The 11922-nt window shown below is 38.9% G+C and overlaps 1 protein-coding gene across 1 annotated transcript; it reads left to right on the forward strand.

The window, feature by feature from the left end:
* The first annotated feature begins 8270 nt into the window (after nt 1-8270).
* On the forward strand, nt 8271-11346 carry LOC137817750 (Protein kinase superfamily protein). The gene is made up of 8 exons (XM_090302932.1): nt 8271-8413; nt 8819-8986; nt 9390-9637; nt 9730-9856; nt 9938-10211; nt 10465-10597; nt 10684-10770; nt 10971-11346. Exons 2-8 carry the CDS (start codon nt 8890-8892, stop codon nt 11094-11096), a joined length of 1092 nt encoding a protein of 363 aa, XP_090159058.1. The 5' UTR covers nt 8271-8413; nt 8819-8889; the 3' UTR covers nt 11097-11346.
* The last annotated feature ends 576 nt before the right edge of the window (nt 11347-11922 follow it).

Below are 11922 nucleotides of genomic sequence, written 5' to 3' on the forward strand. Positions count from 1 at the left end.
TTCATGTGCTTCTCAATCACACCCACGATCAGCCTTCGCTCTTCTTCAGCGAGGGATCCCCCTAATTTGAACTTTCTCCCCTCGATGTCCACCTCGACCCATCCTTCAGCTGGGTGGGGCCTTCTCTCACTGGCGATGACCGCCCTCGCGATCCCTGACTCGCGAGGAGCGATCGCGCCTTCCTCTTCTTCTTCAACTTGGGCCACCTGGGAGCCCCCCACCGCAGCATTCTCCATCCTCTGAGCGCCCTGTGTCTCCCTGACCACCGATCGCTCTTCGCGCACACCTGGTGGTGGTTTTGTGGTGACGTGGCAAACACTTCTCTTCTGCTTCAGGCTGTTCTCATAACAGCGTCTTGCCTCAGCCTGATCCGACTTGATGGTTATCACGGTCCCTTCCATCGATGGCAGCTTCAACTTCATGTGCCTCGTTGATGGTATTGCGCCCAACCTATTGAGTGTTGGCCTCCCCAACAAGACGTTGTACGCAGAAGGGGCGTTCACCACCAAGTACTTTATCCTTTCGGTGCGGGTTGTCGTCCCATCAGTGAACGTTGTCCTCAGCTCAATGTATCCCCGCACTTCTACCTGATCTCCCGCAAAGCCGTAAAGACACCTGATATATGGCCTCAGTTGATCAGGGGACAACTGCAACTTGTTAAACGTTGGCCAGAACATGACGTCTGCCGAGCTTTCTTGATCTACGAGCACTATGTGCACTCGTCTTCCTGCCGTGATGAGGGAAATGACGACAGGGTCGTTGTCGTGCGGGACAACGTCCCGTAGATCAGCTTTCCTGAAGACAATATCTACTTCAGGGTAATGGCTCTCATTTACCGCATCTACTGCCATAACCGACCGAGCGTACCTCCTTCTCTGTGACGCTGTGCATCCCCCACTAGAGAAGCCTCCCGCGATGGTTTGCACTTCCCCGTGCATAGGGACTTCATGTTGCTGTTCCCCAGTCTGGGATCCTGACGCGCGATCACCCTGCGGCTCACGCAGGTAATCTGCTAGGAAACCAGACTTCACCAACTCTGCCAGTTGGTGCCCCAATGCCAAACAAGAGTGAAGTGTGTGGCCAAAGGCCTGGTGAAACTCACACCCCTCATTCTTCTTTCTACCAAGTACCTTATCAGTTTTCTTCGGTACGCGTAGTCTTGCTGCTACAGCAGGAAGGGCGATGAGGTCCGCCAATCCCACCATGAAGTTGTATCTTGGGGGTGCGTTATTCTCCCTCGCACGCCCCCTGCTCTGCTCTTTGCCTGGTGCATAGGGACGAGGTTTTTCCGCACCTTTTTCCCCTCCTTGGCTTCATGCACCCTTGCTTGCTGTGGTTTTCCTGGTCCTCCACGCGGTCTTGGTGGTGCAGCACTTCCTCTTTTCTCAGAAACCTTTGTTTCTGCTACTATGTGCGCCACCGCACGTCGTCGGATCTCTGCAAAGGTGTTGGGATAGCTCCTGATGAGAGACTCGCTGAAGGGGCCAGGCAACACTCCCTTCTTAAACGCGTGCACCAGCATATCTTCATCTTTGCTGGGCAGTCTAACCACTTGTGCTCCAAAGCGGTTGAGGTAGTCTTTCAGCGACTCCCCTTGGTACTGACGCACGTCGAACAAGTCGTATGACACCACTGCAGGTGCTTTGTTGACGATATATTGCTCAGTGAAGAGCTTTGAAAACTGAGAGAAAGACGTGATATGCCCTTCTGGTAAGCTCACGAACCACTCCATGGCGATTCCGCTCAGTGTGCTCATGAACATTTTGCAGTACACAGCGTCTGAGCCCCCAGACAACATCATCTGGGTGTGGAACGCCGTCAGATGCGCCTCCGGGTCTTCTACCCCCTTGAACGATGCCTTCACCCCCACCAGGTTGGGAGGCACCATGGTTCCCATGATTTCAGGGGAGAACGGCATGGGGAACGCTCTTAGAGGTGATGGCTGCCTAGACACCCTTTCGTCAACCACGTGTTCCCTCTGCGCCTGCAACGTCCTTCTCAACTCTTCATTGACGCGATTAAGCTCGTCGTTCCTGCTTTGCGACGCGGTCAACTCCGTCTGCATCCTTTCTTGTTCAGCTTTTGACGCTGCGACGTTATCCTGCAGCGTGCGCACCATCTCCAGGACCTGCGCCATTGTCACAGCTCCTTCGTCAACAGATGGCGCAGGTGATGGTTGTCTATTTCTTGGCATCTTTCCTTATCAAAGAAGTTGGTAAAACTCTGGTAAGCTTCAAACTATGGTGTATATGGGACCACGATTCACTCGAGCCCCACGGTGGGCGCCAAATGATCCTGCCGGCAACTCGAACGTGGAGGAATCGCTTCGTAGCACTCTCTGTCTCGTCTACGCGACTGCGTTCTCTGCAAAGTCACCTTCAGAACCTTCTCTTGATCTCCAAACGTGACCTGCAAAACACGCAGACGGTGCCTCTAGCGGCCGTTTGCACTCCGACGATCAAGTTAGTCCACAGAACCACCAAAGATGAGAAAACTAGTAGTGTGTGTGAAAAACTCTTGCTCTCTGTTTTTCGCATCCCCCTCAATCTCTCCCTGATTCCCTCTTATGTTTCTCTCTCTGCTTCTGGGCATAACAGAATTCTGTTATGCTTTTCTGGCATGTGTCAGAACCCTGTCATGCTTTTCAGAGACAGTGTACCTGCAGAATCAGTAGAGTGTGGGTGTCTGTGCGTGTCCGCGCGTCTCTGCGCTTGGATGCGCTTGTCTGTACCTGTCTGTACCTTTAGTGGTACGGAGTGCACTTTTGTCTGGACCGCGCCCCTCTCAGATGATGACACGTGGAGGCCTGCAACTCACATCTAACCACACACGTGTCACTTACTGGAGGGGCTCTGGCGCTTCTCTTTGTGTGCCTAAGTTACGCCCTTGCGGAGTAACTTAGGATATTTCTCTCATCTGGGTAATTGCATACTCTTAGGAGAACGTCAGGTGTGGCTGGTCTAGGCACACTCACCGAACGTTGCTCTCTGCGTATACAGCTTACCCTTCACGATGTCACGCACGTAATGGGTTGAGGGAATCACCAATCACTGACTGGTTTACTAGTTCCCTCAGGCCACTCTCGTGCATGATTCCCTGGGATGTGCTCATGCGAGGTCCATGCGTAACGCTCTCGCTGGGAACCTCAGTCCCAGTTTAACTGCGTGTAACACGAGACCCCGATGACTATGCACCCGATGACTGATCAGTGCTCTATTTGCCTCTCGCGTTCTGCCCCCAGGCGTTAGTCTGAGAACTGGTCTGTTGGTGGTCACTTGGCTACTGACCACCGATCACCGTTCCGAATGATCTGTCCCCTGACCTCTATGCCGCCTGATCTGTCGGTGGTCACTTGGTTACTGACCCCCGATCACCGCTCTTGGCGGTTGTCTCCCTGATCTCTCTGCCACCTGGTCCACATGTCACCCTGCGAGCGGTCCACGTGGTTATCTTTTACTGACGTCATCGACGACCGATGACCGTTCGGATCAGTATATTAATTCCCAAGGTCTGAGTCTTGGTATTAATAACATTTTTTTAATTAATATGACAATTGAACACAAGTTTCTTATGCAATTATAAATGAAAAACTTGAATATTTTGTTTGCCTTATATGCTTGTAATAAAATGGTGAAGTTGGAATTAATTTTTGTTAGACTAGACTTTTGGAGCCTAAACTTTTTCAGTTTAGAACTTACAATATTAGGTTTACTTCAAAATTTACTTAAAAAAATCAATTTCATGGTAAGACTTTTTTACTAGGTAAATAACCTAATTCTAAATAGGTCAATAAACATAAATTTACATGTTATGTAGTTAATTTGAGTTTTATCTAGAGCTTTCAAAGTGGGCTAAAACCCATGAGTTAACCTAGCCCACCACAAGTTCGAACCAAGTTGGGCTAAAAAAATTACATATCTAACCCACCACAGGTTCAAACTTGACCCATTAAGAACTCAGATCACTTAGGTTGAACTAGCAGTCACCAAATTAATAAAAGTGCAGTTAAACAACAACCTGACACAATTAAAAAAAATGGGTGGGAGAAAACCGTCCACAAATTCATGTTCTGCTCTCCAACTCTCCTTCTCCCTCACTCTTATTCTCTCAAAATAAAAAATCTCTTAATTCACAATTTTTTCTCTCCATCTTCTCCAGGGTTTTTGATTTTCCACCTCTAGCCGTCACACATACGGCTTCTAGTCACCCCAAGCTTCATTGTCAACAATGTCGTCACACTGTTAGTCCCTCTTGCGCACCGTGAGGACCATTTAGAATTATCATTTAGTGCTTATGTTTGATATGCATATTAATATGATATCATTTACATGTATCGTCATCCCCATTATTATTATTATTATTATTATTATTATTATTATTATTATTATTATTTATTATTTATTACATATTAATATGGTGGTTTTTTTTTGTCATGGTTTGTTCCAATAATTTAAAATTTGGTTTTAGTTTTCATATTAAAAAAAATAGATTGAAGGAAAAATAAATAAAACTAAAAGGTTACAATTATTTTATAATTAAGTGAGCTGGTTCATTTAACCCATCAACTAGTGGTAGTGGTGAGCCAAACTGAAGTGATTTGTTTGAAAGTTCTTAAGTCAGTAATTGCAAATATGCAAAGCTATTATTTTTTTAAAAAAGTAAAAATTTGATAACATAACATTTATTAATTTAAGGATGTTAATGAGTTAGGCCATAAGGTATTTTAACTAAATAGATTTTTTAAAAGCCTTATAGTTGAAAAAACTTGTTTATAATGTAGAAACTAATTGAAGGAAATAACATAAGCCAAAAAGTTGTAGAAACTGATTGAACGTAATTGCACGAATTTTCAAAACTGCTGAATTGATACATACATTTTGATTTACTTCAATAATATATATAATAAAATTACAATTACTGGAAGCTATAAAATAGGAAATAAAATCTGAATTAATAACCAACATCCTTCCTTAATTCTGATTTAGAACAACCTTCATGTCCAACAGATCTCTTAACTTGATGAAAGCATCAATCTTTTGATCTGCAGTATTCCAATTTAATCATGTTTTTCCCAACTTGGTCTCGCAGGAAGTGATATCGAATGTCAATGTGTTTACTTCTTTGATGAAAAGTCGGATTCTTTGCAAGATTAATTGCAAAGACATTGTCAACATAAATCTTAATTGGAACATCTAGATTAAAACCAATTTGAGTCATGATATTGCTAAGTCAAAATGATTGACAAGCACTTGCTGCTACATACTCAGCTTCACAAGTAGATAATGCAACAGTTGACTATTTCTTTGATGACCACAAGCAAACAGTCTTTTTCGATCATAAAACAATGACCACATGTGATCTTCCTCTCGTATGAATCTCCATCCCAATCACTGTCTGAGTATTCGACAATCTTAATCTTCTTAGATGAAGAGTAAAATAGACCAAAAGTTGTAGTACCTTTGATGCAACACATAATTCTCTTTACAACTTGTAAATGAACTTGTCGAGGTGACTCCATGTATCGACTGACCAATCCCACAACTTAACATATGTCGGGTCTAGTACACGTGAGATATCTAAGGCTCCCAACAATCTGCTTAAAGTATGTTGCATCTACAGTTCGTCAATCACCTTCCTTCGTAAGCTTAATTATAGTTTCAATTGGAGTCTTATCTGGGTTTGAATCCTCCATCATAAACTTCTTTAAAAACTCAGTAGCAAATTTCCTCCGATGAATGAAGATTTCATCGTCTCCTTGGACGACTTCAATGCCCAAAAAGTAGGACATAAGACTGAGATCAGTCATCTCAAATTCCTTCATCATGATATGCTTGAAGTCAACAATCATTTTGAGATTACTTCCTGTAAAAATCACATCATCAACATAAAGACATAAAATTAGCAAATCTCCATAATCATTAGTCTTTACATAAAGACCATGATTTGATGCACATTTTTTGAATCCAGTGGCATGAAAAAATGAATCAATCATTTTGTTTCAAACTCTTAGTTGTTGCATTCCATTGCCATTCCTCATCTTCGGCAAATGTAACATCACGACTGACACTCACCTTATTTTTCATTGGATTGTACAGTTTTTATCCCCCATGCTTATATCCAATGAAAATGGTCCACTGCCTTATCATCCAACTTCGATCTTGCTGCCTTGGGGACATGATCCAAATACCTTCAAGTGTTGCACATTGGGTTTGAATCCGCTCCATGCCTCAATCGGAGTTGTGAGAGGAACACTCCGAGTGAGTGATCTGTTTATCAAATATACCACACATGTTACGGTCTCAATCCAAAAATAATTTGGCATACCTTTCACTTTAAGCATGTTCCTCACCATGTCCATGATTGTTCTATTCTTTCTCTCGGCAACTCCGTTGTGTTGAGGTGTGTAGGGACATGTTATGTTATGTTGCAACCCAAGTTCTTCACAATGCCTCTTGAATTCATTAGACTTGTACTCACCCCCTCCACGCACCATCTTAATTAGTCTGTCATTCTGTCATTCAACAAATGCTTTAAATTGTTTAATAAGTCTAAGAAAAGTTACTATTTGTTATAAAAAGGCTTTCTTACTAGCACGTTCTTAAAGCTAATAAAATTTAAATTAATAATCATCATATAAGTTAGCCTGATGAGTTTAGGTTTGATATGTTAGAGAATAAAATGCATAAGAAAGAACGTATACATTTGTGCATTTCAATTTCTCGAAGAAAATTTAAATGGATTTTCTACCACATCATGAAATAACGTGTTAGTAAGAAAGCCTTTTATAATAAATAGTAATAATTTTTCTTAGACTTATTAAACAATTTATTTCTTACTGTTTAGGTTTTCTAAAGACACGAGGGATCAACCTGACAATTTTCAGTCTGAATGTATTTTGATTTGCTTTTGGACAAGGTTTGAACTTTTGTCTATTTGGTTATAGAGGCTTTAATATTAAGTAAAAGACTTATTTTTCTAATAGCTTTTAAGGGTAGAAGCCTATAAATGATTTTGCATTTCTATTGCAATATATGGTTTAGTGATATCATCAACCAATGCCATTTTTGCAGTAATATTGTAATTAACCTATATCTTAATCTATTAAGTTGTATTACTAGTAGCTTAACCATACAATTTTGGCTTATTTCTTTATATTTTTCTTGCTTTTCTCTATGTTACTGAAGGGCTCATTTTTACTAAAGGATATATAAGATTGTTATGTTTTCCTTCAATGTAAAGTACTTTAACTTTAGCCTAAATGATTGTCCTTCTTTCAGTATGGTTTTTAGATTCAATATTGAACCACCTCGTATTACACTTTTTTTTTTTTTCAAGTTCTCTGTTAACAATGACAAAATGAAGAAGGTGAGGTTTTTTACTGGAAGACCAACTTAGCTCGGTCACTCAAAATTAACCATTTAATATCTATTATATAAAATTGCTTTCTATTACCTTTTTAAGATTGTGTCATTATTTCTCAAAAAAGACAATTTTTTATAAGCATTTTTGTGAATCTCCCTTAAAAGTCAATTGTTAAGGAAAGATAATAAAATCATTTAACTACTTCATCGAGCATCTCATACGAATTGTAATAACTTTTTTAAGAAGAAATATATAATTAATTTTGAAGAGGAAATAATTATTTTTAAAATCATATTTATGACGATTTAAAATTGGTTAAGAGTGTACCTTATGCGGATGGTGCATATATATAGATATTAAACTTTTGTTTACATTATTTTGATATGATTTTTTAAGATAATTATTATAAAAATGAATTAACCTATTATGCATGATACTCTATGATTGAAAGATACTCTAACAAGATTTATAAATTTTGGTCAAACGATTTTATAGATAAAGATAAAAAAAAACAAACATTTTTATCAAAGATTTTGGTAAAAATACTTAAATGTTGTGGTGAGATCTTGATAAATCTAAGCGAACACATGCTTAGCATAAGCATTTGTTTCAAGATTCGAGGTGGTTATGTTGGGAGAAGCTATAAAAGATAAAGTGACAGATTGGTAAATCCAATCCTACAAGTCATGTTTGGGTGTGAGATAATAATAAGGAATACTAAGAAATAACAATAATAACCATATAATAAAATAGTAGGTAATGAACGAAGGACATGCATTCATCGTGGGGGCACGTACATGCAAGACAACCCTAGCAACGTTGGCGCACACAACAATTGTTTATCTTCCAACCGACATTCCCGGCAAAAACAATAACATCTACCTTTCTTCCCAAACCAACCTTAATTCATTACACCAAACTTACCCAACTGCACCAAAACTTTCCTCCTTCTGCATTTCCCAATCCCTCACTCTCTTTTTATTTTTCATTTCGTAATGTTCTTCTTTGGTACGTGCCATTGTAGAACGTGATTCATCACAAGTTTCCTGAGGTAACCAGATATTCATCATTCTGCATTCCGTCAACAACAAATTTATTACTGCTTCATTTCTTCGACGTTCAGAGGGAATTTTGGGTTTTCTTGATTGATGAATTCTTGTTATTTATGTTGTTCGTCTGTTGATCCTATAGGAACAAAAAGTTGACTTTTTGTATTCTTTATGTTCGTCACCTCTGTCAAAAAACTTATACACGTTCTTGAGATTTTGGTACTCGATGAACGAAATAACTAGCAGAAGCCACCCCACGGTTTATTTTTCAATCTCTGAAACCATAATTTGAATGTTGTCCTACAATTTTGCAATTGGGGTGCTTAGTTTTTTTTTTGTTTGTGATTGGATTTTATCTTCCACATTGTCTGTGGAAACATTTTGAGCGTTGAAAATAATGCTTTCAGGTGATTCATTCAATATCGATCGTTTCTGTGAATATGGCTTATTGAGAGGTGCAGATAGGACTAGCTGAAGTATGTTGTGCTGCGGAGGTGCAGAGGAGGAGAGCAGCGGCCCCCCTGCAAGCCAATACACATCTGCACCACCTAGGGGTAGCACATACGGTGGAGGAGGTAATTAACATCTTCATCTTCCTTTCTTTGCTATTCTTCTTGTTGTTCTTGGAAGTTCTTAATACTCAGAACTGCAGTGTGAAGAACAATCGAAGGAAAAAGTATAATTGGAATGAGTTGTTCGTTTAAAAATTTGCAATGAGATTTTCAAAGCGCTCAGTATCACCTTTGACCAATGTGTTTTACTTATGTGGCATTTTGTTGACTTGGAAAATTGCTTCTAGGTAGAGATGCACATACATTTATCAGCGACACGCATGTTCCTAGACTTCTTTAGCAACATCATCGTAAACTTTGTTCAATTTCATTATCTTTGCTATTCTGTTTTTTATGTCATACATTACAATACATTTCCTCTGCAAGGTTATGGATAATGATTTGCAGTAACTCTGGGTGAATATAGGAAACGATAGAGGAGAGCCTAGGGGTATTGCAAAGAGTGCCCCACAGAAAGTGTTGCCAATTGAGATACCCTCTATTCCATTGGATGAGTTAAATAGGTTAACAGGAAACTTTGGTACAAATGCTTTCATCGGCGAAGGTTCCTACGGACGGGTTTACTTTGCAAAATTGAGTGATGGTACTGAGGCTGCAATTAAGAAGCTGGATAACAGTTCTTCCCCAGAACCTGACTCCGATTTCGGGACTCAGGTATCATTTTTATCTGAGAATGTAAATCCATTGAACCAGTGCCTTGTTCACCCTTCATGATATCATCAAACATTTCACTATTGATCTTGCAGTTATCAGTTGTTTCAAGACTGAAGCATGACAACTTTGTTGAGTTGATTGGATATTGTCTAGAGGCAGAAAACAGAATTTTGGTTTACCAACATGCAGGCCTTGGTTCTTTGCATGACGTGTTACATGGTAGGTCCAACACTGTCCCTGTTCAATTTAAGGAAACAGTTCTGGTTATTTGTCTTAACTCTAGGCTTTTGCTTCTGCCAGGAAGGAAGGGGGTACAAGGGGCTGAACCTGGTCCAGTTTTAAGCTGGAACCAGAGAGCCAAAATTGCATTTGGTGCTGCAAAAGGACTTGAGTTTCTTCACGAAAAGGTTCAGCCTTCTATTGTTCATCGCGATGTTAGATCCAGCAATGTCTTACTGTTCAATGACTATGAGGCCAAGATAGCCGATTTTAGCTTGACAAATCAGTCTTCAGACACAGCCGCTCGGCTACATTCAACAAGAGTCTTGGGAACATTTGGCTATCATGCTCCAGAGTATGTCCTTGATGAACCCTTCTTATACTTCAATTTGTGATTCAGTTATTGCAAACCATAACCTTATATGCATACTGAAAAATATTTGTTTACAGACATGATGATTCAATAAGTAATCTTCAAGTATTAGCAATAATTTCATGTTAGAAATAACTCTCCATCCCATGTAAACACTATCCTTTGAGTGTTGGAAATAATATCATGTTAATGTAAGTTTTAATTTTGCTTTTAAAATGATTACTTTCATCTTCAGGTATGCCATGACAGGGCAGATAACCCAGAAAAGTGATGTTTACAGTTTTGGTGTTGTGCTATTAGAACTCTTGACTGGAAGAAAGCCAGTAGATCACACAATGCCGAAAGGACAACAAAGTCTTGTAACTTGGGTATGTGTTTGATTTGATGACCTTAATTGGTTTACTTTTCCATTATATTACAATTATAATGATTTGTTCTTCTTTTCCTATTCCAGGCAACTCCAAGGCTGAGCGAGGACAAAGTGAAACAGTGTGTTGATCCTAAGCTAAACAATGAGTATCCACCAAAAGCTATTGCAAAGGTTTGTCCTTCCACTAAAGTTGAACATTGTTAACTTGAATTTACAAAATTACTTCTGCAAAACTCTTATATAAATTTTGTGTGTTTGTATACATGGATTAAGAAAGAAAGGTTTTTGTTTTTGAGTAAACATATTCTTCAACTCTAGAATCCAAATATATTCATAGCTGGTGACTGATTGTTAGACGTGGATAAATGCAGTTGGCAGCTGTGGCAGCACTTTGTGTTCAGTATGAAGCAGACTTCAGACCAAACATGACGATTGTTGTCAAAGCTCTCCAGCCACTTCTCAATGCAAAACCCCCTGGTCCTGAAACTCATGCTTGACATTGTGATCTCATTTAACTATGAGGGTTATTAGATTCTGTGCACAATTTGTAACACAATGGTGAAGTTGATTTGCTTTCATTGTCATATATGATTGTATTATGCTATGCCAAAGTTGATTTGGTTTGCTTGCTCTTCCATTTATTTGGAAACATATGTCTGAACACATAATGAATGATGGAGACCAAAATTTGGCATATCATGATCAAAGGTAAGAAAATGAAAATTCAAAAAACCTTCTTAGTTGAAAGCATCTTTCATCTTTTTCATGCTTGACTACTTTTAATATCATTCACACTTGAAAATAAATCTTATTTATGGTAGTTTCAAAACTTTATATTAGTCGTCTATGCAAGTGAATTTAATAATCTTGTATTTAATCAATAATTAAGCTAATAACATTAATGTTATTTACGTAAAGTTTTTAACAGTTAAATATTAACTTTTGATAATTTTAATAATAAACTCTCTCTCTTTCTCTCTCTCTCTATATATAATAGAGACCCTTCAAAAGTCTAGTAGTGTATGGAAATGTCAACATTAATAGTGTGTGAATTAAATTATTTAAATTGCATTTAATGAATAATTAAATTACTTATTAATATTGTCATGGTCCACTCTTAAATTATGACCAACACATAGAATATATCCTTATAGTTTGGGCTAGCCTGATATTATATATTCTATTATTAGACACCAAAATTGAAAGATTATGAAGGGAACAAATTATTTACAGAATCTCCCCAAAAATAAGATAAACGACAATTTAAGTAACATATAAAAGAAAGCATAATATTAGACTTTTCAACATGTACATGTCTATAAA

The sequence above is a fragment of the Phaseolus vulgaris genome, chromosome 1 (assembly GCF_051622355.1).
Source record: "Phaseolus vulgaris cultivar YP4 chromosome 1, ASM5162235v1, whole genome shotgun sequence".
NCBI lineage: Eukaryota > Viridiplantae > Streptophyta > Magnoliopsida > Fabales > Fabaceae > Phaseolus > Phaseolus vulgaris.

Bases quoted from the DNA above. Each gene is read 5' to 3' on its own strand.
- LOC137817750 (XM_090302932.1), top strand. From the start codon at position 8,890: ATGTTGTGCTGCGGAGGTGCAGAGGAGGAGAGCAGCGGCCCCCCTGCA. The intron at 9,638-9,729 runs GTATCATTTTTA...TTGATCTTGCAG, and splicing joins ACTCCGATTTCGGGACTCAG to TTATCAGTTGTTTCAAGACT. The intron at 9,857-9,937 runs GTAGGTCCAACA...TGCTTCTGCCAG, and splicing joins TTTGCATGACGTGTTACATG to GAAGGAAGGGGGTACAAGGG.